Source organism: Fulvia fulva, chromosome 3, assembly GCF_020509005.1.
Source record: "Fulvia fulva chromosome 3, complete sequence".
Classification (NCBI taxonomy): domain Eukaryota; kingdom Fungi; phylum Ascomycota; class Dothideomycetes; order Mycosphaerellales; family Mycosphaerellaceae; genus Fulvia; species Fulvia fulva.
This window is the reverse complement of record NC_063014.1, coordinates 5,268,961-5,292,731: the sequence shown is the minus strand read 5'-3', so window position 1 is coordinate 5,292,731 and position 23,771 is coordinate 5,268,961. Positions and strand designations below refer to the sequence as shown.

The following is a 23,771-nucleotide window of genomic DNA, read 5'->3' as shown; positions in this document are numbered from 1 at the left end:
GTTGGTGCATCCAGACTCACGCCAACTTCACTTCTTGCTGATAATTTCTGGAAGATCCTCCCTCGCCAGCTATGTCCGGTAGGACAGTACGCTCGCCGTCCAATATTGCAGATCCTTTCAGCGAGTGGTACCAGCAATAGCGTCGTTGGCAAAAAGTCCGGAGTGGTGATATTATGAAGCTACTTGAAGTATTGAAACCCTTTCAGCTGCCCGTTGCTCCTAGATATCCCGACCGGCCCGTGAGCATTGCTCCGTGCTGCGAGGCATCCAGGCTGGCCTCCCGAAACAAAGCATACTTCTGATTATGCCATTCAACGCTGTTCATCTGTTTGCCATCATGAGTGGTAAATTTGGCGTCAAACTCCGGGCGCAGGAAGTAGATGACTGAGAACTTGTCCTTTGCAACCGAACCCGTTGGTGGGACGACACGGTGCAATGACGAAGTCAACACACCCCCGGACAGGAAACGCAACGAGTCGCCCACGTTGACAACAGCATGGCCCTCGCGGGGTGGGATGAAAGACCAACCCTCGGCACCAGGCAGCAACGCTTGCAGTCCAGGCACTTTGGAGAAGACGACCGTCAATGTTCCCATGTCTGTATGAGCCATGTTCCCAATTCTGTTGTCATCGCTGCCCCATGGCAGGTACTTCAGCATGGCCATATTTGCGGATGACGGCTGGTCCTTACGATGGCAGTCTTTCAAATCTCTGCCGAGATTGATCCCGCGTGAGAGGGTGGAGAGAATGCAGTCGGTATATCCATGAATGTCTGCCATAAAAGCCGTCACCAGCGGAAGTTTCTCTCCAATAGCTTGAGGGACGATCAGGGCGTCCGAGCCAAATATACCGTTGTTATGGATCTTGTGCATACTGTTATTATCATCCCACTATGTCTGGGGGATGTCATACCGAAAAGCTTTCGTAGCCATCCTTCTTTTCCGTGAAAGGCCCTACTGAGCATCCTGCTCGTTTGTAGCTGATGTGAAAATTAGTGTCGAGTATATATCCTCACGAGTATTGATACGCACCCCAGCAGCCGCGAGGGCAGGTACTTCTCGGTGCTGTAGACCTCCTTCTCTTCGATTGGAAGCTTGAAAACTTCATTTCCAACAACCGCCAATTCATCAGCTTGGTGGAGAGCGCGAGAAGTCGACGAGCCGCGGAAGTCCAGGTAGAAGAATCCTTTCTCCTTGCAAGCTTGCACAAGGTCTTTCGCTGTGTCCGTGTGGCCGGCCAACAGCTTGTCGAGGGCGATCGATTTCAGGTCTGCGCATTGATCTATGTCGATGGAACCCATGATGAGAGTGTTTATGAGCGACACAGTGGCGTGGCAGGCAAGTTGTCGGGTATGAGGACGTGATTCTCTCAAGACTGCAAAGTGCAAGGTGGGAGGTGGTTAAATACCCATGACTGTTGCTATCACGTTCTCGCGCCGATCAGAAGGGCGACGCTCGGGTACTGTACACTTTGGATGACTCTTGATAAGGCAAGTTGTTCCCGCATCACAAGTCAACTTCCAGGCATTCTCATTTTCAATCATGCTGAACACGGACGAGTACAATGCCTTGAGTCTGGCGCAACCAACAAACTTCAAGGGAATGCTTCAGTCAGGACAGTTTCTTTGGGGCACGGGCTGCAGGATTGCGCACCCAGAAGCAGCAAAGATTGTTGCCACGACACCATACCACTTCTGCTTTCTCGATGCTGTAAGTGTGTTTGCATCGGACACATACAAAGGCTGAGATTTAAACTAGGAGCACACTGCGTTCAACGTAACGCTCCTGATGGAGATGATCAGGACCATCCAGTATTACTCGCAAGGCTCTATGGTACCCTTTGTCCGCATACCCAGCTACACACCGGAGCTTATCCCCTTTGCTCTCAACGCAGGAGCTGGCGGGATTGTTATGCCGCGTGTGCAGGACGCCAAACAAGCAGAGGAGCTGGTTCGTCTAGCCCGGTTCCCGCCATTTGGTGAAAGAGGCTTTCCCCCGGCTGCTCTCATAGGCCCCAGCCAGAACCGTACACCAAGTGGTATGAGCACGTACGATGTGTGGAACGAGCATGCTGCGATCGTCTGTCAGATCGAGGATCTGGTTGGTCTGGAAAACATTGAGGAGATCTGTAGTGTTCCTGGTGGTGAGTTCACCATGCACCTCCAAGCGATCATAGGTATGATCGGAGAACTAATGTGTACCTGCTGTTGCGAACAGTGGACGGAGTCTTCGTAGGCACCGGAGATCTCAGACTCTGCATGGATCTTGCACCGGGGTCGCTTGATGGTGAGGAGCCTGTATTCGTTGCTGCGTTGGAGAGGATTCGTGATGTCGCCAAGCGTCACACGCTCCCTATCATGGGGTTCGGTCTTTCGCCGAGGATACTGCAGCAACGGATCGACATGGGCTGGAGTGCTTTCATCGTACATGGCGATGTTGATGCAATCTGTAGCACTGCGATCCAGTCTTTGGAGCTGTTTAGTCAAGCAGCAACTGCCGCCAAAGGTCATGGACAAGGGTCAAATGGTACAGTCACGGAAGAGAAGCTGCAATAGAAAGTAAGCATAAGCGACTACATATGCAGTATTCAATGTTGCTTGTAAAGCATCACTCGGAGGCTCGAAGTATGGTCTGTCCGTCTACGGCTGCTCTGTTTTGTATCTAGTCTCAATACACTCTGCCCTTACTTCTCAACCATTTGCGATTCTGATTTCATTGCATCGTTACCATGGCTAGTCTCTCTCGCAATCTGAAGGAACTGATTGCTGAACGCTTGAACGTGTCCCTCGAGAAGGTAAGTCGACTGTGGAATTGAAAATCAGCGAATGTGCAGGCTAACAGGAGACAAGATCACAGACACAGCGGACTTGAAAGAAGAACTGAATCTTGATCAGTCCGACAGATCTAAACTGACTGCCGCTCTGAGCAAGGTGCATATAATCGGCCAGTCAATGTGCTCACAAGTACACTAACGGGCACGGATAGAGGTTCGATATCAGCATCACGAACGAAGACACTGATCGTTTCGTTACTAGTACGTCAATTCAATTGATATCTCTGCTGCTTATTTTTGATGCATTTCAGCTCGGGATATCTTTCTCTATGTAGAGAACAAGTTGTGGTGGTACAGTCTGTGAAGGGTATTAGTCCTGAGGGCCGATCGAGATGTCAGTCGTTGAAGCAAGCTGTTCGTAGGTTATGACTGTAGGTGCGGCGTAGTGCTAAGCTCCCGATATTCAAATCGCGGCGCACACGCAAGGGGTCTCTCGCGATCACGCAATAGGCTCGACGAAGCTCGCGAACAAAGGCTATCTAGGCTCGATATAGCAATGGGTGGGATAGCCTCGTTTGCATATACATCCTCGAAGTCCTCTTGCTCCAGCTCTTGAATCTACTCTCAGTCATCTACTTTATGATTACCCCAAGCCCGCACCATGCCATCTCTACAGCGCTTCAGCTTACCAGACGACGTGCTCTACTCCAAGTTGCTTACCGTCGCTTCGCAGCAAGGCGATCGTTCCATTGTCGATGATCGCATTTGTGGTACCCATTTTGGTTATCTTGATATTTTGCATGGTACAGCTAAGCTGAAACATGAACTGGAGCAGTCTCTCGACCTGTCTGTGCTGGGGAAGCGTGGAGACTTCTTCGTAGCTCTCCTGGCGCCTGCAGGATTCGAGTTCATTGTTGGTGTACTGGCCACTCTGGCACTAGGAGGAGTCATCGTGCCCGTTCGTGAGTTCAGCCAGCCTCTCTTTGAGAGAATTGATCCCGTTCACAGCGCTGGACTTTAGCGATCGGAGCATTGCCGGCTGAGGCAGCATACGTTATACGCCACTGTCAAGCACAGATTCTGCTTGCAGGACCTGAACAAGCTCAGCTTGTGGCAGAGATACAGGCAGAGAATCCGACTCCCTCACTGGCGATACCAGGTCAGGCTGAAAACACCAACACCCTTCCGCTAGTTACATCCTACGTCTTAGACAGGTCTCTAGCTGTCACTGAGGATACGCCAAGCATTCTCTTCTTTACCTCAGGCACCACAGGACCTCCTAAAGGAGTTCTGCATGCTCGTCGCACGATCAACAAGTATGCTCGTGATCCCACGATTGAGCGTCTTGACGAGGTCTGTCTGCTGCCAAGGGGAGCGTTCTGGTCCATCTACTTCACCAAGCTCTTTCAGATGCTTCTCCTGGGCGTTCGTATCGAGATCAACAACTTTGGCCGCAACTATGATCTGATTTGGGAGAAGCTGCGTCAGAAGATCGGCACTAAGATCGTCCTGAGTCCAACGTTCTGGTATGGTATGATGACGCATTACAACTCGAACATAGCCGGTCTGGACGATTCAAGAAGGATGGAATATGTCGATGGCTTGAGATACCTGAGAGATGCATGTATGACGGGCGCCATGCCGTCCGTCAGATTGAAGGAGTTTTGGAAAGATCTCAGGGGTGGCAGACCGCTCAAAGTCTTGTATGGCACCACTGAGACACAAGAGATCGCGGTCGTTCACGAAGATGACTACTCATTGGAGGTTCGTGGGATCTTGTGTTGAAGACTTTCGATGCTGACCTTACACAGGCTGACCTGGGAACGCCACTTGCCAACGTCACCATCAAGTTGTCTGGTGGAGATCAAGGGGAGGTCCTGGTCAAAACTCCATCTCTCTTCTTAGGGTGAGCAGGAGTGACTTTCTCGCTGGGCTCTAGTAACTCTTAGGTAGCTACCTGCATTCGATCGCAGAGTCCACACGAAGGTTCGACTCGGAAGGCTACTTCAGGACCGGTGACCTTGCATTCCGACAGAACGGACGTATTGTTCTCACAGGACGAGCAAACATGGATTGTTAGTACATCGTTCCGCATAATCAAGAGCCCACTGACAGGTGCTTTGGAAGTGTTCAAATTCTACACATACAAGGTGCCTCGATTGCAGGTCGAGAATCGTCTCCTCGCCCTCCCATATCTGCAGGAAGGCTACATAATGCCCGTGGAAGATCCCCAATGTGACACCAGAGTGGCAGCATTGGTACGAAAAACAGATCGCACCGCCAAAGTTGACTTGGAACGAATCCGAAGGGACTTGAATGTGGATCTACCAGCGTATCAATTGCCGACTGTGCTTCGTGTCTTGGAAGACAACGAGGTAGTGCCACGTACGTGGTCAGACAAAACGGCTATGGCGAAGGCGGTCCATCTCTTCTTTCCCCTGGATACTGAGCAACGTTTGATGGTATCCAGACTCGAAGTCATGGACATCAGTGAATTCATGAAAGCAACCACAGAGAAGATGTGGGACTTATCTGGGATGCGGTAGAGGGATGAGAGATGTTCGTTTGTTTGTACTGCTACCAGCAAATATCTCACGGTAGATGTGGTAGCTCGTCGATGCACTCGCTGATCATCCCCAGAGCCCTCTCAATCTGCTCGTCGGTGACGACCAGCGGCGGTGATATCCGTATAATACCTGTACGACTGGACTTGAGCTACTCGAAAGTTAGTGATGAGCCGGGAGCAACCTCGTGTCAGGTGAAAGACTTACCAAGAGTCCTTTACTCGTCATAAGCTCACACAACTCGATGCCAGTGTGGCCATTCGTCTTCGTCTGGTCAATTACGAAGGCATTTAAGAGTCCTCTGCCGCGTACTGTTTGTATTATGGGATTTCGTGCCTGGATCTTTCGGAGCCCGGCTCGCACAACATTTCCAAGACGGTCTGCACGCTCGACCAAGTGGTCTTCATCTAAGACCTGAAGGGCACGCATGGCAATCGCAGCACCCAGCGGATTACCACCATATGTAGAACCATGCGTGCCAGGCTCAACGCTGAGCAGAATCTCGTCATCTGCCAGAACGCATGACGCAGGATACATACCTCCAGTCATCGTTTTGCCCAGCAAAACCATATCCGGTCGTATACCACTCCAGTAGTGACCGAGTAGTCTCCCGGTCCTTCCAATGCCAGTCTGTATCTCGTCGCAGACCAGAAGAGCATTGTGTTCGTCGCAAAGCGCACGGGCCTCTTGTAGATACTCGTCGTCTGCTACGATGACTCCTGCATCCCCTTGAATAGGCTCAACAAAAAAGGCAGCGAGAGAGGGGCCAGCTGCTTTGAAAGCTTTTCTTAAAGCAGTCTTGTCGTTGTACTCGATGATCTGGGTGCTGCCCGGGATGTAGCAGCTTATGTTTGGGACCAGAGGGCCATAGTTTTCTCGTGACATCTGATCCGATGCTAGGGATACAGTAGCAATCTACTGCATTCAGCTACAACAATCACGAGACCTGCATGTACAAGTCAAACGTACCGTTCGACCATGATGGTTCCCAGCAGCACCAAGAACGATAGCCTGATCAAGAGGCACGCCCTTCACCTTGTATGCCCACTTCCGAGCCACTTTAATCGCCGTCTCCGCTGCCTCCGCCCCTGTGCTCGAGGGCAATATTCTTTGATAGCCAAACTTCTTTGTAGCATATGTTGCGAACACGGGCCATACATCGTTGTGAAATGCTCGAGAAGTGAGGGTAAGTCGTTGCGCTTGATCGATTAACGTGGCAACCAACTTCGGGTGGCAGTGACCGTGGTTCAAGGCTGTCGACGCGGCATGGAAGTCGAGATAGTGTTTGCCTTCGGGATCCCAGACATCAGCACCTTGTGCTCGGGCGAAGACGATGGGAAGGGAAAGGTAATTGAGGGCAGAACAATCTGTCTCGGCAGCAAGAGCGATGGCACTGCTCGCAGCACGATTATTCTCCATCGCTGTAACGATGGGATCGCAGATTGAGCCCATGGTCAAGGTATGGAGGAGGTAGCTCGGTTGCAGAAGATGAAAGTCTTGTGTTCAAACTATTTTGTTGCCAGTCAATCCAGCATACCCGCTGATTTGGCTAGACCGTGTTCAGGGTCTGGTAAAGGCGAGGTTTTGCCAGACCGGTGAATCCGTCCCCGCAAGAATGTGTAACAGCCGGAAGAAGATGGGGAGGTACAGAAAGCAGCGGCTTGGATCCGTCTTCCACGGATGAAATCGATTGGGCCAGGGGTGTGATGTCGATTGCAGCTCCATTGGATCCAGCACACCGCATGCAGTTATATCATGCAGTTAAGCTGCGCAAGACTGTCATCAGCTCGATGCACGGTGTGCAAAGCATCGAACTTCTTCTTTTGCCGGGATCTGCCCATCTGCCAACGCTTCGGCACAATGCAAACTTGCTTTTTCTAATTGGCTCCAATGCAGTACCCTGCTCCATTTCAACAGCCTATACGCTCGTTTGCCTCATACGGCCAATGCAGCTGCATGGGCGAACATGTCCGACGATCTTGATCTCTGCCCGTTACAGTAGCGGGATCTCAATGTGCTTCCATCCTCCGCCATTCCACTGGCCCCGACAAATGACGAACGCTGCACAGACAACGCCAAAAGTCTCAGTGGCATGGGTTGGTCAAGTGGTAGGCGCTAACAGAGCCACGGTGCTACTTTTTACATGCTGATAGAAGTAACTTTGATACTTCAATGTCCATGTGCCTTTGCTAAAGTGCTTCCAACTCCCAACTACCTGGCTCCAGTCTCAGCACTAATGTGGCCTTCGGAAACCACGCCTCTCTGGGGTAGCGAACAATGCTCGTCTGGAGCACGGGTTGAGTCTAGGACTTATCGGTCTTGCTGGCCAGCGCAAGAGCATGACCAGCATTCGCTCAAGGACGAAGGAAGCGAAGAGGTTCTGCAGCTCAGCCAGGATGAAACGCCGAACATAGCTTACACGAGCATACCAAATGTGCATGACAGATCTTCCGAACTCTCGCCGCCCGGCTGCAGGACAGCTTTATTCTTGGTCCTCCTATTCAGTAAGACCACTCTGCATCATCTACGAGCTTCACGAGATCTAGCCCGCTCTGACCCGCCCACAGGTCTCTTCATCTCCAACATCGAGGGCTCCCTCCTCCTCACGAGCCACTCCCAGATCGCCTCCAATTTCCACCAACCCACCCACTCCCAATGGCTCATTGTCGCCTACCCACTCGCCTGCTCCGCCGCAGAGCCCGTTGTGGGCAGCTTGTCCAACATGATCGGACGTAAGCGCCTGCTCCTTATCTCCTACGTCGTTTTTAGCCTTGCCGCAATGGTATGCGGGCTTGCACCACACTTTAGTGTCTTTGTCGTAGGGAGAGCGTTGGCAGGGGTGGGAGGGAGCGGGATGATTGCGATGGTGAATTTGATTGTGAGTGATCTTGTGGGGTTAAAAGAGCTGGCTGGGTACAGGGGCTGGTTTCAAGCTGCTATGGCCACAGGGAGGCTGTGTGGAGGACCTGTGGGAGGTTTTTTCATGGAGAGGGTCGGGTGGAGGGTGGTGTTTGTTGCGCAGATGCCCATTTCGATACTAGCTGCTGGAGCGTGTGCCGTGCTTATACCGTCCAAGGCCCCGACACTGGGCTCGGACGGCGATGCTGCGGATGGAGCGCAGGAGGCGAAGTCAGGCACGGTACATTGCCGAGACGTGATCTGGTTGCTGGTGCAGAAGGTTGATATTGGTGGATCATCCCTGCTGGTATGTACCATTACCATGGGTCTGATCTCGCTCAATCTCCTGGGCGATGGTTACACTTTCCATGATATACAAGCGTCCGGCACGCTTGGTCTCTGCCTTATGTGTGGCGGATTGCTTTTCGCCGTGGAACGTTATCTCGTGGCAAAGCCGATGCTGTCACGAAGACTCCTATCGGACGACATTGTGGTCGGGGTATACGCGATCAATATCTTGGGCATGATTGCGCAGTCATCAGTAAGTATAGATGGATAGTCCGTCTTCACCGCCTTACTGACAAGAACAACTCGGTGCAGCTTACGTTCATTCTCCCTCTTGAACAAAGAATTTTGAACTCGTCAACAGCTGATCGAACCGGACTCCAGCTTCTACCTCTAGTCGCTGGCAGCATCGGAGGTAGCATAGCAGCCGGTATCCTCATCAAAAGGTTCGTGCTCATTCTGAACTCCAGATTGCAGGTTTTCAGGTGCTGACGAGTGCGAACATGTAGAGGCTGCACCTTGACAAAGATGTTTTCCACAGCAATTATCGTCACTTCCCTGGCAAGAGCCGCCCTGTATCTGTCGTGGTACTCAACCGGGCCCATCATACGCTTACTTCCGTTGATTATCATCGGCGTGAGCTCGTCTGTGACGTTTGCCTCGACCTTTATCTTCCTGAATGGACACATAACAAAGACCGACCAGGCTATGGCCGTGACCTGTCTTTTCTGCCTGTACGGTATCGGTTCGGCGGTTGGGACCACATGCTCCAAGGTCATGATAGATTCGATGCTTCGATGGACACTTGAGCACCGTCTCGGCGGGCAAGAGCTGGATATCCCAAAGGTCTGCAGCGGTAAAGAACCTTTCCCAAGCCTTGGCTGACAGTGATCCAGATAATTGCCTCCATCATGTCGGACAATGATCTGGTTCAAAGGCTTCCTCGAGCTGTCCAGGCAACAGTCCAGCAGAGCGTGAGTGATAGCTTCAGCGCCAGCCGTGGTAAGACGCCAAAATCACCCAGGAGCAGTGACATTTCTGACATCTCGCAGAGCTTTCTCTGGCAGCACAGATTGCTACTCTACCGTGCCTCTTGCTCCTGCGTCCTGCTGCATGCAAAGCCAGAGAGCCGAGAGAAGAATCCTCGGGTACATAACCTGCTGTAAGGCCCCTATTTAACTATCCAATACTTAGAAATCTTCGCGGTTCACCAAATCACGATCGCTGCAGCAAATCGCATGCACAAGATATACTTCTGCAAGGGGAAGGCAGATCGTTTTTGGTCCGCAGTGCTCGACTACACTCTCAACTTATGGTCAATTGCAGGGCTATCTGGAGGACTGTAAATGTTCAGTCTTTGCATTTGGTCTCGGGATTATGAAATTCACCCAAGCTACGCGTATCGTTCTAACCCCAATCTTGTCGTTCGCCCGCGCTACGACGAAAGCTGAGGTGAAAGAGCAGCCCATTCTTTTATAGCGATGCCCGCAGTCGAAGATCCGTTTGTCGGGGCGTACAGCGTCGCCCGCAGCCCTTTGGTCTCAATCTGCTCGAAATAAGTGGCCTTTGGTGTATCCGTTACCTCAGTCGAGTACGCCGTTAGATTCTGCACACGTGCCCAGGAACCTGTGCTAGTCTGACACTCCGTGAACCATTCAGTCGGGGGTGCAACCCCATCAACCGCACCCGCGCGCTGGTCTGCAAAGAAGGCCATGGACGTGCCGTTGAGGGTCACTGTGGTATTCCATGTATAGTTAATGACGCTTTTCACTTGACTGCTGGGACCGTTGTAGGAGCTCCAGTACTGCGGTGGCAGAGGATTGAGGGGCACCATGAGATCATGCAATGACTCGATCTGATATTGTATAGCGCAAATGGGATCACTTTGGGCAGCGGCAAGTTGCTGACGTGCGTAAGTGCTAGGTGGAGGGGGAGCAGGGCGGTGGGTTTGAATGATTGGCTTAATGGCCGGGGGCGAGGTAGTGTCGTCGAACTCCATGTAGTCCATGGCTAAGCTTCGCCGGAAGTTTCCTCCACCGACGGCATCTGCGGTGTGATACGTGAACAGCCACTTGTCACCGTAGGGTACCACTCCAGAGTGCGAAGTGGTGGAGGAGACAATGCTTAGTATGACGGACTGATATGTCCACGGGCCAAGGGGATTACTGGCGGTCCCGTACCCAATACAGGCGTGATATACTGTCGGAGTGCAGCCAGAATTTGGGCCCGCACTGTTATCTGCATATAGCATGTAGTAGGCATCTTTGCGTTTGGTCAACCAAGGGGCCTCAAAGAATCCCGTTACTGAGTCCACGCTGACTATTTCGGAGGCGAAAGTCTTCATGTCGCTGGCCAATTGGACGCCCCTGAGGGCACCAAATGTACCCCAATACATGTAGACTTTGTGGTCGTTATCCACATAGACCGTGGGATCAATGTTCTGGATGTTGTTGCCCGGAGCCGGGAATGACTGAGAAAGGATCGGGCCGCTTGGATGATGGTCTGTGTATGGTCCCAAGATGTTGTCCGCTACACCGACACCGATGGCAAATGGGTCTGGAGAGGATGTTTTGGCCTGCCTGACAGGGCAATACACATAGAATCGACCATCTACGCCTTGGACGATCTGAGATGCGTACGAGGCTGTGGGGTCTGCCCAGCTGAACAACTCATGCGGCTTCAGGAAATCGGTGCGCACCGACCACTGCCCATCGCTTGGGTTTGGGGTTGGAGCTGCTGAATAAGAACCATTCTTTTATGATGAACTCGTTATCATTGCGTGGCGCCGAGTCCTGGCCGGAGATGATGTAAAGAGTATTATTGACGACGATTGGACCTGGGTCCGCCGAGTAGTAAGACCCGTCTGCCAGGATTGGATTTCCGGGCGAGGTGAATGTCAACACCTCGCCACTTGTACGGCAAAGCAGTACAGCAAGCGACAGCAGCCGGCTAGCAATGTTGGCCCCATGACGGACCCTGCAGTTGGAGGAGAAGCTGGAAGGCCTTGCTTTGATGGCCGGTACTGTACTTGGATCCTTCATCACTTTCAGGATCTGCGAGACTGCCGAGCAGAAGTACGGGAGATACGAACACGTCGGACCATGCTACCGTCGATCTGCACGCAGATTGCGGTTGTGTGTGCTGCTAACGACTTTATCCACCAACTGCATCCCCGCAATTGAGGCAGATGCCGTCTAGCGGCGACGAATGATGCACTAGAGGCACCGGAGGGCTAAAGGCAGGTCATCATGAAAGGCAGTGTACATGAAGCATGACTGATGTATTGAGATACTGTGAACAGCATCGAAAGAACAAGTGTGGCTACGGAAGCGGTGCCTGAGGCATTAGAGCACGCCTAGACTACGTCATGAATCTTGGCATCAATTGATAATTTACATGTATGCAGTGTCCTGGCAAGCGTGCAGTCTCAACTCGAATGCCCGAGCCGTACATACCAAGCTCCAGACTGGAGCATTCGGATCTGCACTCTTTCGACACTATGAATGTGGGGTTGACGTTCGTTGGCTGGGGTGTCCGAAGTCAGCCAGGTAGGATTCACCTGTGCCTGCGCTAGCGGATCAAGGGACCGACGTGCGCCCGCAAGTGAAGTAGAAATCATCTTCATATGCTCTCCCAAGGTATGATGGTTCCCAAAATCGATCACTCAAGCGACAATGATGTTCACATCGCCCTTGGTGCGTGCGGTCTCGGCCCTGACGTTAACGAATGCGGCTTTCCTGAAGCCTCGACAAGTCCCGGCACCTGTCAATAATGTCACGACCGTCACCTCCCCATCTGGTGCGACAATCCGTTACAAGGAACCCGGCAAAAACGGCATCTGCGAGACAACCCCGGGCGTGAAGTCGTACAGTGGATACATCGACATTGGTCAAGACGTGCATGTCTTCTTCTAGATCTTTGAGTCACGACAGAACCCCAGCAGGGATCCGGTGACTCTCTGGTTGAATGGCGAGCCCGGAAGTGATTCACTAATTGGCCTTTTTGAAGAGATTGGCCCATGCTACGTTGACGAGACTCTCAAGACCCAGCAACGTGCCATCTCGTGGTCCAATGCCTCGAATTTGCTGTTCCTCTCACAGCCAGTCGGAACTGGTAAGCTATATGAATCACTGGCAGGATACTGTGACTAAAAAAATCTCGCATCGTTGCAGGATTTTCCTACAGCGACACCAGTGTTGGATACTTGGATCCGACCTATTTGAGCGTGTCTCCCGCGCAAAGTGGGCAAGCTGTTGGAAGGTATTCCATTATCGACCCCACAAAGCTCGACACGAGCAAGTTGTGTGCGATAGCTGCATGGAAATTGCTCCAGGGCTTCTATGGCGCTCTGCCGCAGTTCAGCAAGGAGGTCACTTCGACAGACTTCAGCCTGTGGTCAGTGAAACCCCCACATTTCTTCGCAATTCGACTGCTGAAAGGCGTAACACAGGACAGAATCGTTCGGTGGGCACTGGGGCCCGGCCTTTGCTTCCTACTTCTACGAGCAAAACGAGAAGCTTCCTGCTAACACGGATGGGAGGAGGCTCAACTTCAAGTCTTTCGGCATCGTCAACGGCATAATCGACGAGCAAATTCAGACGAAGCACTTGCTAGAGTTCACGCAGAGCAACACATATGGCGTGCAGCTCATCAATGACACCATCTACGACCACGGTAAATTCAGCATGTACAGACCTGGAGGCTGTCAGCAGGCCCAAGACAATTGTGCGTACTTGACCAAAGACTCCCTGGTCAAGAGGAGTGGCTGCGCCGCGGCACAGTACATCTGCCAGAATGACGTAGAGGACCTTTACTATACCTTTGGCGGCAATCGTGGAGTTTATGACATTGTACGTCGTTAGCCACATTAGCGACCAGAAAGAGGCTGACCACTAGCAGAGAACATGCAACGGCAAGGATGTCCCACCGTCACAATGGAGGGTCTGTATCCGCGACCCCTTGGTGGTCTCTCGTCTTCTAACAGCAGAATAGGACTTCTTGAACAAAGCGGAGGTTCAAAACGCTATTGGGACTGATCTCAATTACACGTCATCCAACCTCATCTACACCGCCTTCTCCTTGTCTGGAGACTTCGCAGTCGGCTACATCAACGATCTGGAGGAGCTGCTGGGCTACGACATCCAGGTTGCGCTAGTATACGGCGATGCTGACTACATCTGTAACTGGCAGGGCGGCGAAGACATTTCCAAGTCGGCGAACTGGACCGGTCACGATGCGTTCAACGCGGCTGGCTACACCAAGCTACTGGTCGACGGAAAGGAATATGGAGAGACACGCCAGTTTGGCAAGTTCAGCTTCACACGAGTCTGGGAGGCAGGACATGAGGTCCCGTGTGAGTGACGCTGTCCCCATCTTGCTGTGATTCTGCTGATTTGGATGCCAACAGATTTCCAACCGGAGGCAGCGTTTGCAATCTTCAACCGCACCTTGCACGGTCTTGACGCTGCCACGGGCAAAGTATCAACCACTGGCAACAGCACATATTCGACCACGGGAACGCCCAACACTGTACACAAGCGTCAGCTATCGCCACTCGACTGCCCCAGCACCACGTGATCGGACAAGAGCCTGATTTAGATGCGGGCGCTCAGGCACAGGTGACCCTCGTTGGAGGTTAGCACTATTGATGCAAGGCTATGAGGGCGCGATCACTTACCTAGTACGAAAGCCCAATAGAGAGATTGAGTAAACCGGGGCGCAGTGTGAGCAAAACGAGGAGACTTTGTAGTTTCGCTGTTATGGCAATTATAGCTATGTAGTCTGTGGGAGTCTTCTAACGCTACTGCTCGAATTTACCGTTCCTCCTAGACGATATGTACTTCGGCGCGGCCATTCACGTTGTCTAGAAAATCTTTGCTTGGCATCTCTGTATTAAAAGGCTTCTAATAAGGTCCAGTGATATCTACCAGGCTATCGGGGATCGCTATACCTCAGTCTTTGTCAAAGAAATCGCAACTTTCTAGCACTAGCAGTGTAGCTTCTGCTTCCGCTTGAGTGTCACTCAAGCCTAGAAAATACAAATGCTACATTCAACGTAGAAAGTATCGCGTTCTCTTGGATCAATGAAGCGTCATAAGCCCTCCATCCTTAAACAGACCCAAGCACCGATTGTGACAATGACGCTGTGCGGGATATGTTCTCCATGACTTGGTTAGTCTTCTAGATTTGGAAAATGCCCGCGTGCAGGTAATAGTTGCGCTTCTCGAATTCGGACCTTCTGGGCGTGTGCCTCACTTTCGGATGTTGTCTAATCACATACGACAACGACACTGGTGCAGTATAATTGTCTTTCAGTGTCCGCATCAACCAACCAACCCTTGAAGTTACCTATAGGCCAGTTGATCGATTGAGCTCACTGGCGCGTTGGTTGATTGGTTGAGGCCTCAGAGCCAACTAGTTGACTGGTTGCAGGGTTGATTAAGGTGAATGTTGTTGTTATTCATGTGATATCTCTGCTGCCTCTGATATAGCTCTTTCTTCAGCCTCTTTCTGAGCCTGTTTCTCATTCACCTTAGCTAGTGTCGTCCACATGGCTTTGCCGTCTACTAAGTCGTTCATTAGCCAATCTTTGAGGGTCAATGAAGCCTCTATCGTGTCCGCCTTGATATTATATCGCTCGTCTGTCACCACCTTCTTGCCGTGAGAGAAAACACGCTCACATTGAGTCGACATGCCAGGTACTACGAATAGACGATAAGCCAGCTAAGCGACTGTTAGATATAGTGCTTCACCTCGATCTCGCCACCAGTCGAGCGGCCGCTTAAGATAATAGTCCTTCAACACCTTGTTGTCGTCGCTATACTTGACAATATTGATGTCGTCCTTAAGATATCGCTCTAGCTCAGTCTCTTACCGTTGTCGCTTACGGCGATACTGGACGGCCGGCTACTAAACGACACGTGAAGTGAAGTCCTTGAACATAGTAGTCTAGTCTTCGTCGAAGTCTTGTTGTTCGCGTGGCGATGGAGGTGGACGTAATGGTTCTATCGTTAGCTCGTGAGATAGTTCTTCGAGTAGCTCGGCGTAGAGGTCATGGACTGTCTGCTTAGCCCTACTGATTTCAGCGGCGCTAATATTAGTCCATACTTGTTCGAAGTAGGTATGTCGATAGTACGGATATAGGGCGATTACGGCGCGGTAGATTCGTGACCTATCGCTTAGATTATAGTAGTCCTTTAGCTTTACGAACCTATAGTTAAGACAGTAGCGATATCTGTCGGTGAATAAGTCGCTATGAGACTCGACTTCCTTCGAACGACGCTTAAGCGTAAGGAACAAGAAGTCTATAATAGGTAGGACTTCCTATACTACGCCGTACGTACCGGACGTTACGTTGCCTTCGACACGCTTCGTAGCCTGCTCGAACGGTAGCAATAGCTCTTCAAAGTGTCTCAATTCTTCCTAATCGTCCGCATTAAGCGTGTCGTCTTTAATAGAGTAGTTCTGTTCGTCTCGGCCGTCGCTACGCGTCCACCTCCTATAGTATCGGTCGATCGCTCCTTAAAGCTTAAGAGCGCGTCTTATTATAGCTAGCGTGCTGTTCTACCTCACTCCGCCGTCGCGGATCAAGCGAAGGTAATTATGATAGAGAGAGGTCTATTCGTCGCGCTGTGCTTCGTTAAACGTCTCGATTCGTACCTCGGAGCGACAGATATAGGTAACGAGGTTGTAAAGTTTGCTAATCGCGCCGGCCTTACGCTATAAGGTGAAGGACTCGTCGTCACCTACGAGAAACAGTTAGATTGCGACCGAGGAGTGTTGTTTTGATCAGGTTATAGACGCGTTTTGAGCGCGAATCTTCGTGTTAGCCTCGTGAGTTAAAGCAGTTCTTAGGCCTCTTATTGGCCGACAGATCTAAGGGCAGTTTTGAACGATTGAGAAGTGTGTTAGGGGTTTTGTAAGGGGTATCGCAACGCTGGCTTCACGGGCGCAATCTGAGTGTTTCTGCTTACCTACTTTACGTAACTCGTCTTCGAGTCGCTTAAGTCCGTCGCCGAACAATAGAGCGCGGACGACGAGGTTGATTATGTGTCCGAGGCATCGTAGTCGCTGCTCGTGTTCGTCGATAGGCTACTAGAGCGAGGTAGCGAGCGCTCGAATCGCCGTGTCGTTATTATCCGTATTGTCTATAACGAAGGCGCCTATCTTGCCGTCTAGATTGAAGTCGTTTATTACCTACCGCGCTACGGTCGTAATATTGACTCTATTGTGATGTCCGCCGACCGGTCGTAATCCGAGCAACGCTGTCTTAAACTGCCTATTCGCGTCGATAAAGTACCCTACGACGGCGAGTAGCGATAGATCGTTACTTGTTGCCTAGATATCTATACCAAGGTGGACTTTAGCGACGCGCTCGAACTGTTTTACGAGGTCCGGCCGTCGTTCGCGATAGGCCTACTTAAGCTATATTAACACTATTCGAGCCGCCGGTAGTAGATATTTTACCGCTAGGCTACCGCCGAGTATGACCTTTCGGAGGTTGTCGCTTACCGCCTGTTCGAAGGTAATGTCGTCGCGGACGATCTAGTTGATAAAGTCGGTCAAAAACTACTCGGCGGCGAAAGGGTCGAGTTTCTCGAGGTAGGCGGCGATCGCGATCTCGTCTACTATCGGTCGCTTCGTCGTCGCCGTCGTACGCGACGGTAAGATACCGTGTTTCGAAAGGAGGTGATCTATATAGCTAGTAGTCGAGCGACAAGCCTATAACTGTCGCGTCGCATTGTCCTCGTAGTAGTACCGGCAGAGCTAGTATCTACCCTTCGCCTTACCGTACTCGAGCTTCTATACCTCGAGTCTATACTTAAAGATGAACGATATCTTGTTACCGAAGGTGTTTCTTTTGTTACGGAAGCGTAGCACGATCTTATCGCCCTTTAGACGCGTATAATCAATGTCGAAGTGGCATCGCTCTAAGGCTACGACCGTGGCCGGCTCGGTGTCGCTAGCATCGTCGCTAGCCTCCGATTGCTCGCTGTCTTCGGTCTGTGTGTTTAGTGTCTCGTTAGCGCTCGATTGCGATGGTGTCGGCTGCGTAGGAGGTGGTGTTTCTGGTGTTTTGTTCGCGAAGGGTAGCACAGATTTGGATTTTCGTAGTCGCTTCGATCGCGTAGCCTATGTCGTAGGTCTAGGCCTAGGAGTTTTAGGTTCGATTTGACTATGTTGGCGCTTGCTTTTGCGAGTCGGTGAAGCCATATTGGTGTGTTGGTTGTGGCATAATAAGGTCGACAATATGGTTGTAAATCCTGAGTCTCCTAAAGGCTCTTCTCCGGAGTACCGCAAGGTTTAGAGGTGCAGCTTCCGAGGAAGGGCCGCGCGGGTCGGAGTCAGCTCTAGCCAACAGATGCCTGCGATCTAATCTGCAATATCTGATTGACAGCGGTTTTGCGGGGAAATGACGCTTACAGTCCTGGGCATAGTTTTTACAACCCCTATTCTTCCACCTTTTCTCATTAGGAAGGATATATCCACTGCTTGGCGTAGCTCACCACCTGGTGTGTCCTCCATTGTTGGCTATTACTGCCTCGCAGCGTTCTCGCATACTCTTGCATATACGTCGTATGTCCTTAGGTGTAAGCTTGGCCCATTCTTGATAGTGAGATTGAAGGTAGCAACACTTCCTGAGATGGACATGGATAGCCGGAAGTGGTTAGCGTACATACAGGGGTTGTCAAAACTATGCCCAGGACTGTAGTGTTTGGGTCTTTTGCTAAAATAAGCCCTGAGAATCACATGCAATATCAAAGATTCACCAACAACACGACTATATAATGCCTGTCAACTGCTCAACTAAGTTGCCTATGATAGCCAGTTGAGGATTGATTAATCCGCAATGGTTGGTTGATTGGTTGAGGCCCTCAATGCCAACCAAAGTTGCAACCCTCAATCAACAGGCGTTGGTTGATGCGGACACTGTTGTCTTTATCATTGACGCGTTGTGAGATGACGAGGTGCCAGCCATTGGACATGAGTGATAATACGATGTGACTGAACTAATTCATAGCTATCCGAACCATACGCAGTCTCGGTAAAGCGAGATTCAAATCCTTACGCATGACTGCACTTCCATAGAACCATAGCGACTGGTTCTAACAAGTAAGGCCATGACTCAGATCTATCACTGCCCAAAGGAATACTGGCAGTGGATCAATCAACTTCCAAGCCCGACGAACTCGATCACTAAGTAAACGTGAACTGAGGAATGCTGATCCTGTCAACCGCCCAAGTCTTGCCGCCGTCGGACGTGCCAAATCCGCTCGTAGTCACACCCGGAGCTTGAGCTTGAGTCTTTCCGTAGTCGGGATCGGGGCTATCCATGGTGATGATGGTATTAATACATCCTAGGACATTGGTCAGTAACACACGACTTGGAACTGCACGATTGACTGGAGGACATACGATGTGCTGGGACCGTGCCGCAATCAGTAGCTGCACATTCCTCAGCCGTTCCGAAGCCCTGGGCAACGCCGTCATCTGGGAGGACACGTTAGTGCATTGTAGTAACTAGAAGCCGGAGAGGTACGTACTTGTGCTCAGGGTTGCGACAACGTTGCGATTCTGCACAAGATTTTGGGTGTAATTGCCCGTCGAGTCATCGTATATATCTGATCGATGCACGTCAGCTGCATGACATTTTGCCCCCTGTTCCCATAAGTAAAGACTCACAGTGAGACTCCAGATGATCACCAGCAAAGATTCGAGCTTGCGGCCCGATGTCCTGGATTCCGCTTCGGAACAGAGTATACGTGAAGCCACACCACTCGTTGGCGTTGGCAATTCTCTCACATGGTGTTCTGTGATTCATTCAGTTAGCTGGTCAGGATCACTAGGCGTCTCGTTCATTCCCGTACTGAGTCACCCCATCTCCTGGATGGCGGTCCAGGATAGACTAGATCAGGTCGCCCGCTGAAGTTCCCACACCAACCCAAAGGGAGAGGAATCCTGAGTTGGGTCCGTTGCCTTGAGGGACGATGAGCGTACTTGTGGCTTCTCGAATGAAGTTCCCGTTTGCCACAGGGCCGGTGCTGAAGGCTGGTCCGAAGGCCGCGAGAGCTCCCTGGGCTAGAAAGGCAATCGATGAGGCTGTGCTGATGGACGGCATGATGTTGAACAGTTTTCAAAATGTATCAAATTAGACTGGGAGCTTCTGGTTCGTGAAAGGCTTGATTTCTGCCAGCTTCGCTCTGCGTCTTGTCGACACCTCCTTATACAATTTGTCAAGAATATGCGGAAATGCAGTCCCACACCATGATTTCTTCTTGATGCTAATGCGTAGTGATCCCCGAGCCGATGGTAGTAGTTCAAGTGACAAGATGAGATACCTGACGTAGCCCCCCGGGGTCACAACGCAACGTGCACAGAGGAAGCGGGCAGTGTCGCAGATCATGGGGTTACAGCGTCTCTCGTTGCATACAGGAAACCCGGACAACGCCAATTTTACCTTATCGGGAGACAATCGACACTTTCGCAAAGTCTTGTTCATTAGGTCCTTATGGTAGAGCCACGAAGGAGGATACTGTGTGCAGGTGATACACTACCAGAGTCTGACAACCGACATCTAGGGGACAAGGCCCAAGTCGCAGATCCCCGAGCCGAACAAAGTCGAAATGAAGAACAAAGAGGGCCAAAGACGAGATCATGGTGGTAGACAACTGAATCTGAAGGCGTACAGATGTCGGACGGCTTCGCCGTATACACATGAAGTTGCTGTATAGACAGCCCCCACGCGGAGACCCCATCCGTGCGTCCAAACGGCGGACCCCACTAATCCCGAAAAGGTCCAGACTGAGAATTTAATTACGTTTGGAGGATCTGACTCTCTCTATAGCGCACAGATAGCTGCTGTGTGGTGGCTTCAGTCGCAACATTCCTTCCGGATGATTTTGGTCTGACACATTCTTCCATACCCTCGCCTAGAGCCTTTGCTATTCCGGTGATTCAAGGTCGGCGATCAGGCACCTGATGTGTCCAATGTGCCATTATTGGGTAACCAAGCAGAGGGCAGATTGAACTGACCGGCATTTGTCCGATTGGTGCGAGGGAAAACTGCCGTGGCGAGGCTTTGGTGCGGACTCATAGTTCCAGATGACGGACCCTGTGTAGAACAAGGACAGGCTCTGGCAAGGAGAACGCTGTGCTGTGATAGTTTAGGTCAATGCTTATGCGAAAGATGATTTGACGTTCATGGCGGTGTCTTTGCCTTAGCTCACTCTCGGCCCCGAATGCATTGTCGACGTTGTGCTGGGTGGATACATTGTCCCTCTGGCCAACGACTTTGAGGTTGTCCTCGCTGAAGCGAAGCTCTCTCCAATCCAGACCCCTGAGCAATAGCGATCGGCCGGACAGGGACCAAGTGTGGTACTGAGCAGGAACAGGCAGATGTGTTCTGGCCCAAAAAGAGAAAGATTGTGTTACCAGCTTCAGTGCTTCGAGAGCGCGGGCTGTCCGCCTCCTCTAGCTGGTAGTCTTTAATCGAACGAGCGGGATGGTGTTCGGAGAGAGGAGTTTATTGGAGAAATTTTGAATTCAGGCGTCTTGTGGTGGTGCGGTAGTTCTGGCAATGACGGGGGGTAACTGAGCTGCGACTGTTCGTGATTTTCTAGAGCACACCGCTTATGTGACAGCAAGGGTTCCGCCGCTCTCCGTTCTCAGCCTTGAGATCATGCTGCATGAATCGAGGACGCGGATGTTGTCGTCTGGTATTTGCCCGAAAAGGCTGTGGCAGAATGTGCCTCAAAGTGCAAGGTTTGCAAAGCATGGCGTTCTATCTAGACACCGGTCAGTCTAAGCAACAAAGATCATCAGAGATATTTACACACCTCGTCAAAGCGTTTTACGCGTGGCGGGTCGCTGAACGAGCTAGCAGATGAGACTATTGTTGCTGTCGATTATGCTCTTTCGTCGTGTGTCGTGAGCTTCCTCAGCATTGCCCAAGCTCACTGGAGGTCATCTCGCAACGCCTCCTTTACTTCGGTCACTAGCTTGACCAGTTTTGCTGCTTTGGTGCCGGGGAAAGAAGCCGCTATACCGGTACATACTTCAACTGTCCCGGGCACGCCTAGCAGCTTGAGATCCAAGTCTACCCGGCAGACTGTACAAGCATTGCAGATGGGCCAAAGCTTGGACTTCTGCGATACCCAATCGACGCGTACAAGAGTTCTGCAGTAGCCGTCATGTTCTCGCGGGTGGCCATTCTCGTCCGGATCGGGCTCCCAAGGTGGCAACATGAGATACAGGGTGCGCAGAGCTTCGATGGCAGGATTCGAGCGGCTGCGTATCCAGTACTTTGCCTCTGCGACGATCAGAGTACACGACTCATCGTCGTCCACCGTGCAAGTCCGGCAATCTTGAGCTCTGTCGAGGTGGAGCACGAATGTGTTGGAGCCATAGTAGATGCCGAGAGTCTCTTCCCTTATCGACCGGCAGACCTCGGTGATGTTTGGATTACTGCAATCGTGATACTCCATCTCGATCTCGCAATCGACAGATTCGGAGGATGTGAAGCGGTCATCGCTGCGGGTATTGACGACCCCACCAGTTGGAAGGACCAGATACCAGATCCTGTTACGAAGCTCACCAGGCAGCTTGCCAAGCGGCGTCTGCGAATTCGCTGCTTCGCGTTGCTGGCGCTCAGTCTCGGATGTGGCAAGCATGTTAGTGATAGAGGGGAGATGTCGAGTCTATGCTGTAATGATTGCTTTGGTGTACTGTCCCTCAATCTGGAGATTGAAATCTTGATTGAGAGTTAATGGGAGTCGGTGGGCATGCGAGCGCAGACTGGACGTCTTTTGGAGGGAGTGGAACGGTTGCTGTCAACTTACGCGTCTGGGTGTTCAACTTACAGTGTTCCGTGAAGAGGCACATTCCGTTGATGATGTGATACTGCTTCGAAATGTGCTGGTCTTGTTGAGACTTGCACCTGCAGGATCAATGATGCTTTGAGCGAGATGGTGTTGATGAAAGAGACTCGATCGAGGATACAGCCTTCCCCACCAGGCGCACAGTCCCATCTGGCGCACAGCTTAACCAAAGCCAACTGTTGTCCAGGTAACGCCAGTTAAGTTTTGACGCGGACTATCTAACCTTAGTGAGAGTGCGATGTGCTAGCAAGATCACTCCTGTCGTCTGACTCCGGGACGAGCCGAGGCTGCCCCACTGCAGCTCGTAGGCCACTGCCCTCGTGCCGTTAGACTACAGCCACGACCACAACCAATGCACAACACATAACGACTCCACGATCACACACACACACAATGGCAACATCGGACCCCTTCGACGCCGCACTGTAAGACGTCCACCCCCTTCGGCCACCACCCTCCACTAACACCCCTCCCAGCGACCTCCTCCGCCGCCTACCCCCCTCATCGACCAAACAAAACCTCGAAGGCATAATCTCCCTCCAGCCCTCCCTCGAAGAAGACCTCCTCTCCTCCGTCGACGTAGCCCTCACCGCCAAACGCTGCAAACAATCCGGTCGCGACTACCTCTGCTGCGACTACAACCGCGACGGCAACTCCTACCGCTCCCCGTGGTCCAACCTCTTCGATCCACCCATAGACGAGGAAGATGCCAACGAAGTCACACCCCAGGGCCGCGTCCGACGGATGGAAGAGGCTTTGAACAGTGCTGTTGATGTGTATCGCGAGCTGTACTATGAGGGAGGCGTGAGTAGTGCGTATCTGTGGAGTTTGGATGAGGGGTTCGCAGGGTGCGTACTGTTTAAGAAGGAGGTGACGGGGAAGGGACAGGGCGGATGGGATAGTATCCATGTGCTGGAGGTGAATGAGGCGGCGACGAAGAGGAGTGCGAGTTATAAATTGACGTCAACGGTAATTCTGGATCTTGGGCTGCAGAGCACGCAGGTGGACAGCTTGGAGTTGGCAGGCAATCTGACACGGCAGACTCAACAAAACATGCCACTGAATGGACTGAGGGACAATGAGATTGAGCAGAGCCATGTTGTGAACATTGGCAGGATGGTGGAGGACATGGAGACACGAATGCGGAATCTGCTGCAGGAGGTGTACTTTGGCAAGGCGAAGGATGTGGTGGGTGATCTCAGGAGCATACAGCCGCTGAGTGAGGCCGAGAGGGAGCGAAAAGCACATCAGGATGTCATCGATAAGATGGGACGATAAGCATCGACGAATGCAAACGAACATAGCATTGGCAATATGCTGATATGACATAGATGATATGACGCCGGGCCGAGATACCAATCGTGAACGATGAGGAA

The 23,771-nt window shown here is 51.6% G+C and overlaps 11 protein-coding genes across 11 annotated transcripts; 6 read left to right on the top strand and 5 right to left on the bottom strand.

The window, feature by feature from the left end:
* Positions 1 to 202: 202 nt before the first annotated feature.
* On the bottom strand, positions 203 to 1,299 carry CLAFUR5_08575 (2-oxoglutarate-dependent dioxygenase; the record flags this gene model as incomplete). The annotated part of the gene is made up of 3 exons (XM_047907723.1): positions 203 to 862; positions 912 to 978; positions 1,031 to 1,299. 3 exons carry the CDS (start codon positions 1,297 to 1,299, stop codon positions 203 to 205), a joined length of 996 nt encoding a protein of 331 aa, XP_047759742.1.
* A 241-nt stretch (positions 1,300 to 1,540) lies between these two features.
* CLAFUR5_08574 (5-keto-4-deoxy-D-glucarate aldolase) lies at positions 1,541 to 2,553 on the top strand (the record flags this gene model as incomplete). The annotated part of the gene is made up of 3 exons (XM_047907722.1): positions 1,541 to 1,708; positions 1,757 to 2,141; positions 2,216 to 2,553. 3 exons carry the CDS (start codon positions 1,541 to 1,543, stop codon positions 2,551 to 2,553), a joined length of 891 nt encoding a protein of 296 aa, XP_047759741.1.
* Positions 2,554 to 2,726: 173 nt separating this feature from the next.
* Positions 2,727 to 3,135, top strand: CLAFUR5_08573 (uncharacterized protein; the record flags this gene model as incomplete). The annotated part of the gene is made up of 4 exons (XM_047907721.1): positions 2,727 to 2,792; positions 2,848 to 2,928; positions 2,984 to 3,032; positions 3,083 to 3,135. 4 exons carry the CDS (start codon positions 2,727 to 2,729, stop codon positions 3,133 to 3,135), a joined length of 249 nt encoding a protein of 82 aa, XP_047759744.1.
* Positions 3,136 to 3,432: 297 nt separating this feature from the next.
* On the top strand, positions 3,433 to 5,317 carry CLAFUR5_08572 (Acyl-CoA ligase oryP; the record flags this gene model as incomplete). The annotated part of the gene is made up of 5 exons (XM_047907720.1): positions 3,433 to 3,733; positions 3,793 to 4,535; positions 4,583 to 4,677; positions 4,725 to 4,846; positions 4,899 to 5,317. 5 exons carry the CDS (start codon positions 3,433 to 3,435, stop codon positions 5,315 to 5,317), a joined length of 1,680 nt encoding a protein of 559 aa, XP_047759743.1.
* Positions 5,318 to 5,363: 46 nt separating this feature from the next.
* Positions 5,364 to 6,787, bottom strand: CLAFUR5_08571 (Ornithine aminotransferase; the record flags this gene model as incomplete). The annotated part of the gene is made up of 3 exons (XM_047907719.1): positions 5,364 to 5,486; positions 5,543 to 6,250; positions 6,305 to 6,787. The coding sequence occupies 3 exons, from the start codon at positions 6,785 to 6,787 to the stop codon at positions 5,364 to 5,366; spliced, it is 1,314 nt and encodes a 437-aa protein (XP_047759106.1).
* Positions 6,788 to 8,057: 1,270 nt separating this feature from the next.
* On the top strand, positions 8,058 to 9,010 carry CLAFUR5_08570 (MFS-type transporter ucsD; the record flags this gene model as incomplete). Its single annotated transcript, XM_047907718.1, has 2 exons — positions 8,058 to 8,774; positions 8,834 to 9,010. 2 exons carry the CDS (start codon positions 8,058 to 8,060, stop codon positions 9,008 to 9,010), a joined length of 894 nt encoding a protein of 297 aa, XP_047759745.1.
* A 943-nt stretch (positions 9,011 to 9,953) lies between these two features.
* CLAFUR5_08569 (Xylosidase/arabinosidase) lies at positions 9,954 to 11,559 on the bottom strand (the record flags this gene model as incomplete). The annotated part of the gene is made up of 2 exons (XM_047907717.1): positions 9,954 to 11,161; positions 11,217 to 11,559. 2 exons carry the CDS (start codon positions 11,557 to 11,559, stop codon positions 9,954 to 9,956), a joined length of 1,551 nt encoding a protein of 516 aa, XP_047759151.1.
* A 633-nt stretch (positions 11,560 to 12,192) lies between these two features.
* CLAFUR5_08568 (Carboxypeptidase S1 A) lies at positions 12,193 to 14,095 on the top strand (the record flags this gene model as incomplete). Its single annotated transcript, XM_047907716.1, has 7 exons — positions 12,193 to 12,414; positions 12,451 to 12,631; positions 12,691 to 12,913; positions 12,969 to 13,368; positions 13,418 to 13,459; positions 13,511 to 13,871; positions 13,926 to 14,095. 7 exons carry the CDS (start codon positions 12,193 to 12,195, stop codon positions 14,093 to 14,095), a joined length of 1,599 nt encoding a protein of 532 aa, XP_047759152.1.
* Positions 14,096 to 18,715: 4,620 nt separating this feature from the next.
* On the bottom strand, positions 18,716 to 19,340 carry CLAFUR5_08567 (uncharacterized protein; the record flags this gene model as incomplete). Its single annotated transcript, XM_047907715.1, has 4 exons — positions 18,716 to 18,876; positions 18,935 to 19,009; positions 19,063 to 19,140; positions 19,202 to 19,340. The coding sequence occupies 4 exons, from the start codon at positions 19,338 to 19,340 to the stop codon at positions 18,716 to 18,718; spliced, it is 453 nt and encodes a 150-aa protein (XP_047759155.1).
* A 2,131-nt stretch (positions 19,341 to 21,471) lies between these two features.
* On the bottom strand, positions 21,472 to 22,188 carry CLAFUR5_08566 (uncharacterized protein; the record flags this gene model as incomplete). The annotated part of the gene is made up of 1 exon (XM_047907714.1): positions 21,472 to 22,188. One exon carries the CDS (start codon positions 22,186 to 22,188, stop codon positions 21,472 to 21,474), a length of 717 nt encoding a protein of 238 aa, XP_047759156.1.
* A 600-nt stretch (positions 22,189 to 22,788) lies between these two features.
* CLAFUR5_08565 (F-actin-capping protein subunit beta) lies at positions 22,789 to 23,673 on the top strand (the record flags this gene model as incomplete). Its single annotated transcript, XM_047907713.1, has 2 exons — positions 22,789 to 22,820; positions 22,872 to 23,673. 2 exons carry the CDS (start codon positions 22,789 to 22,791, stop codon positions 23,671 to 23,673), a joined length of 834 nt encoding a protein of 277 aa, XP_047759153.1.
* Positions 23,674 to 23,771: the final 98 nt, after the last annotated feature.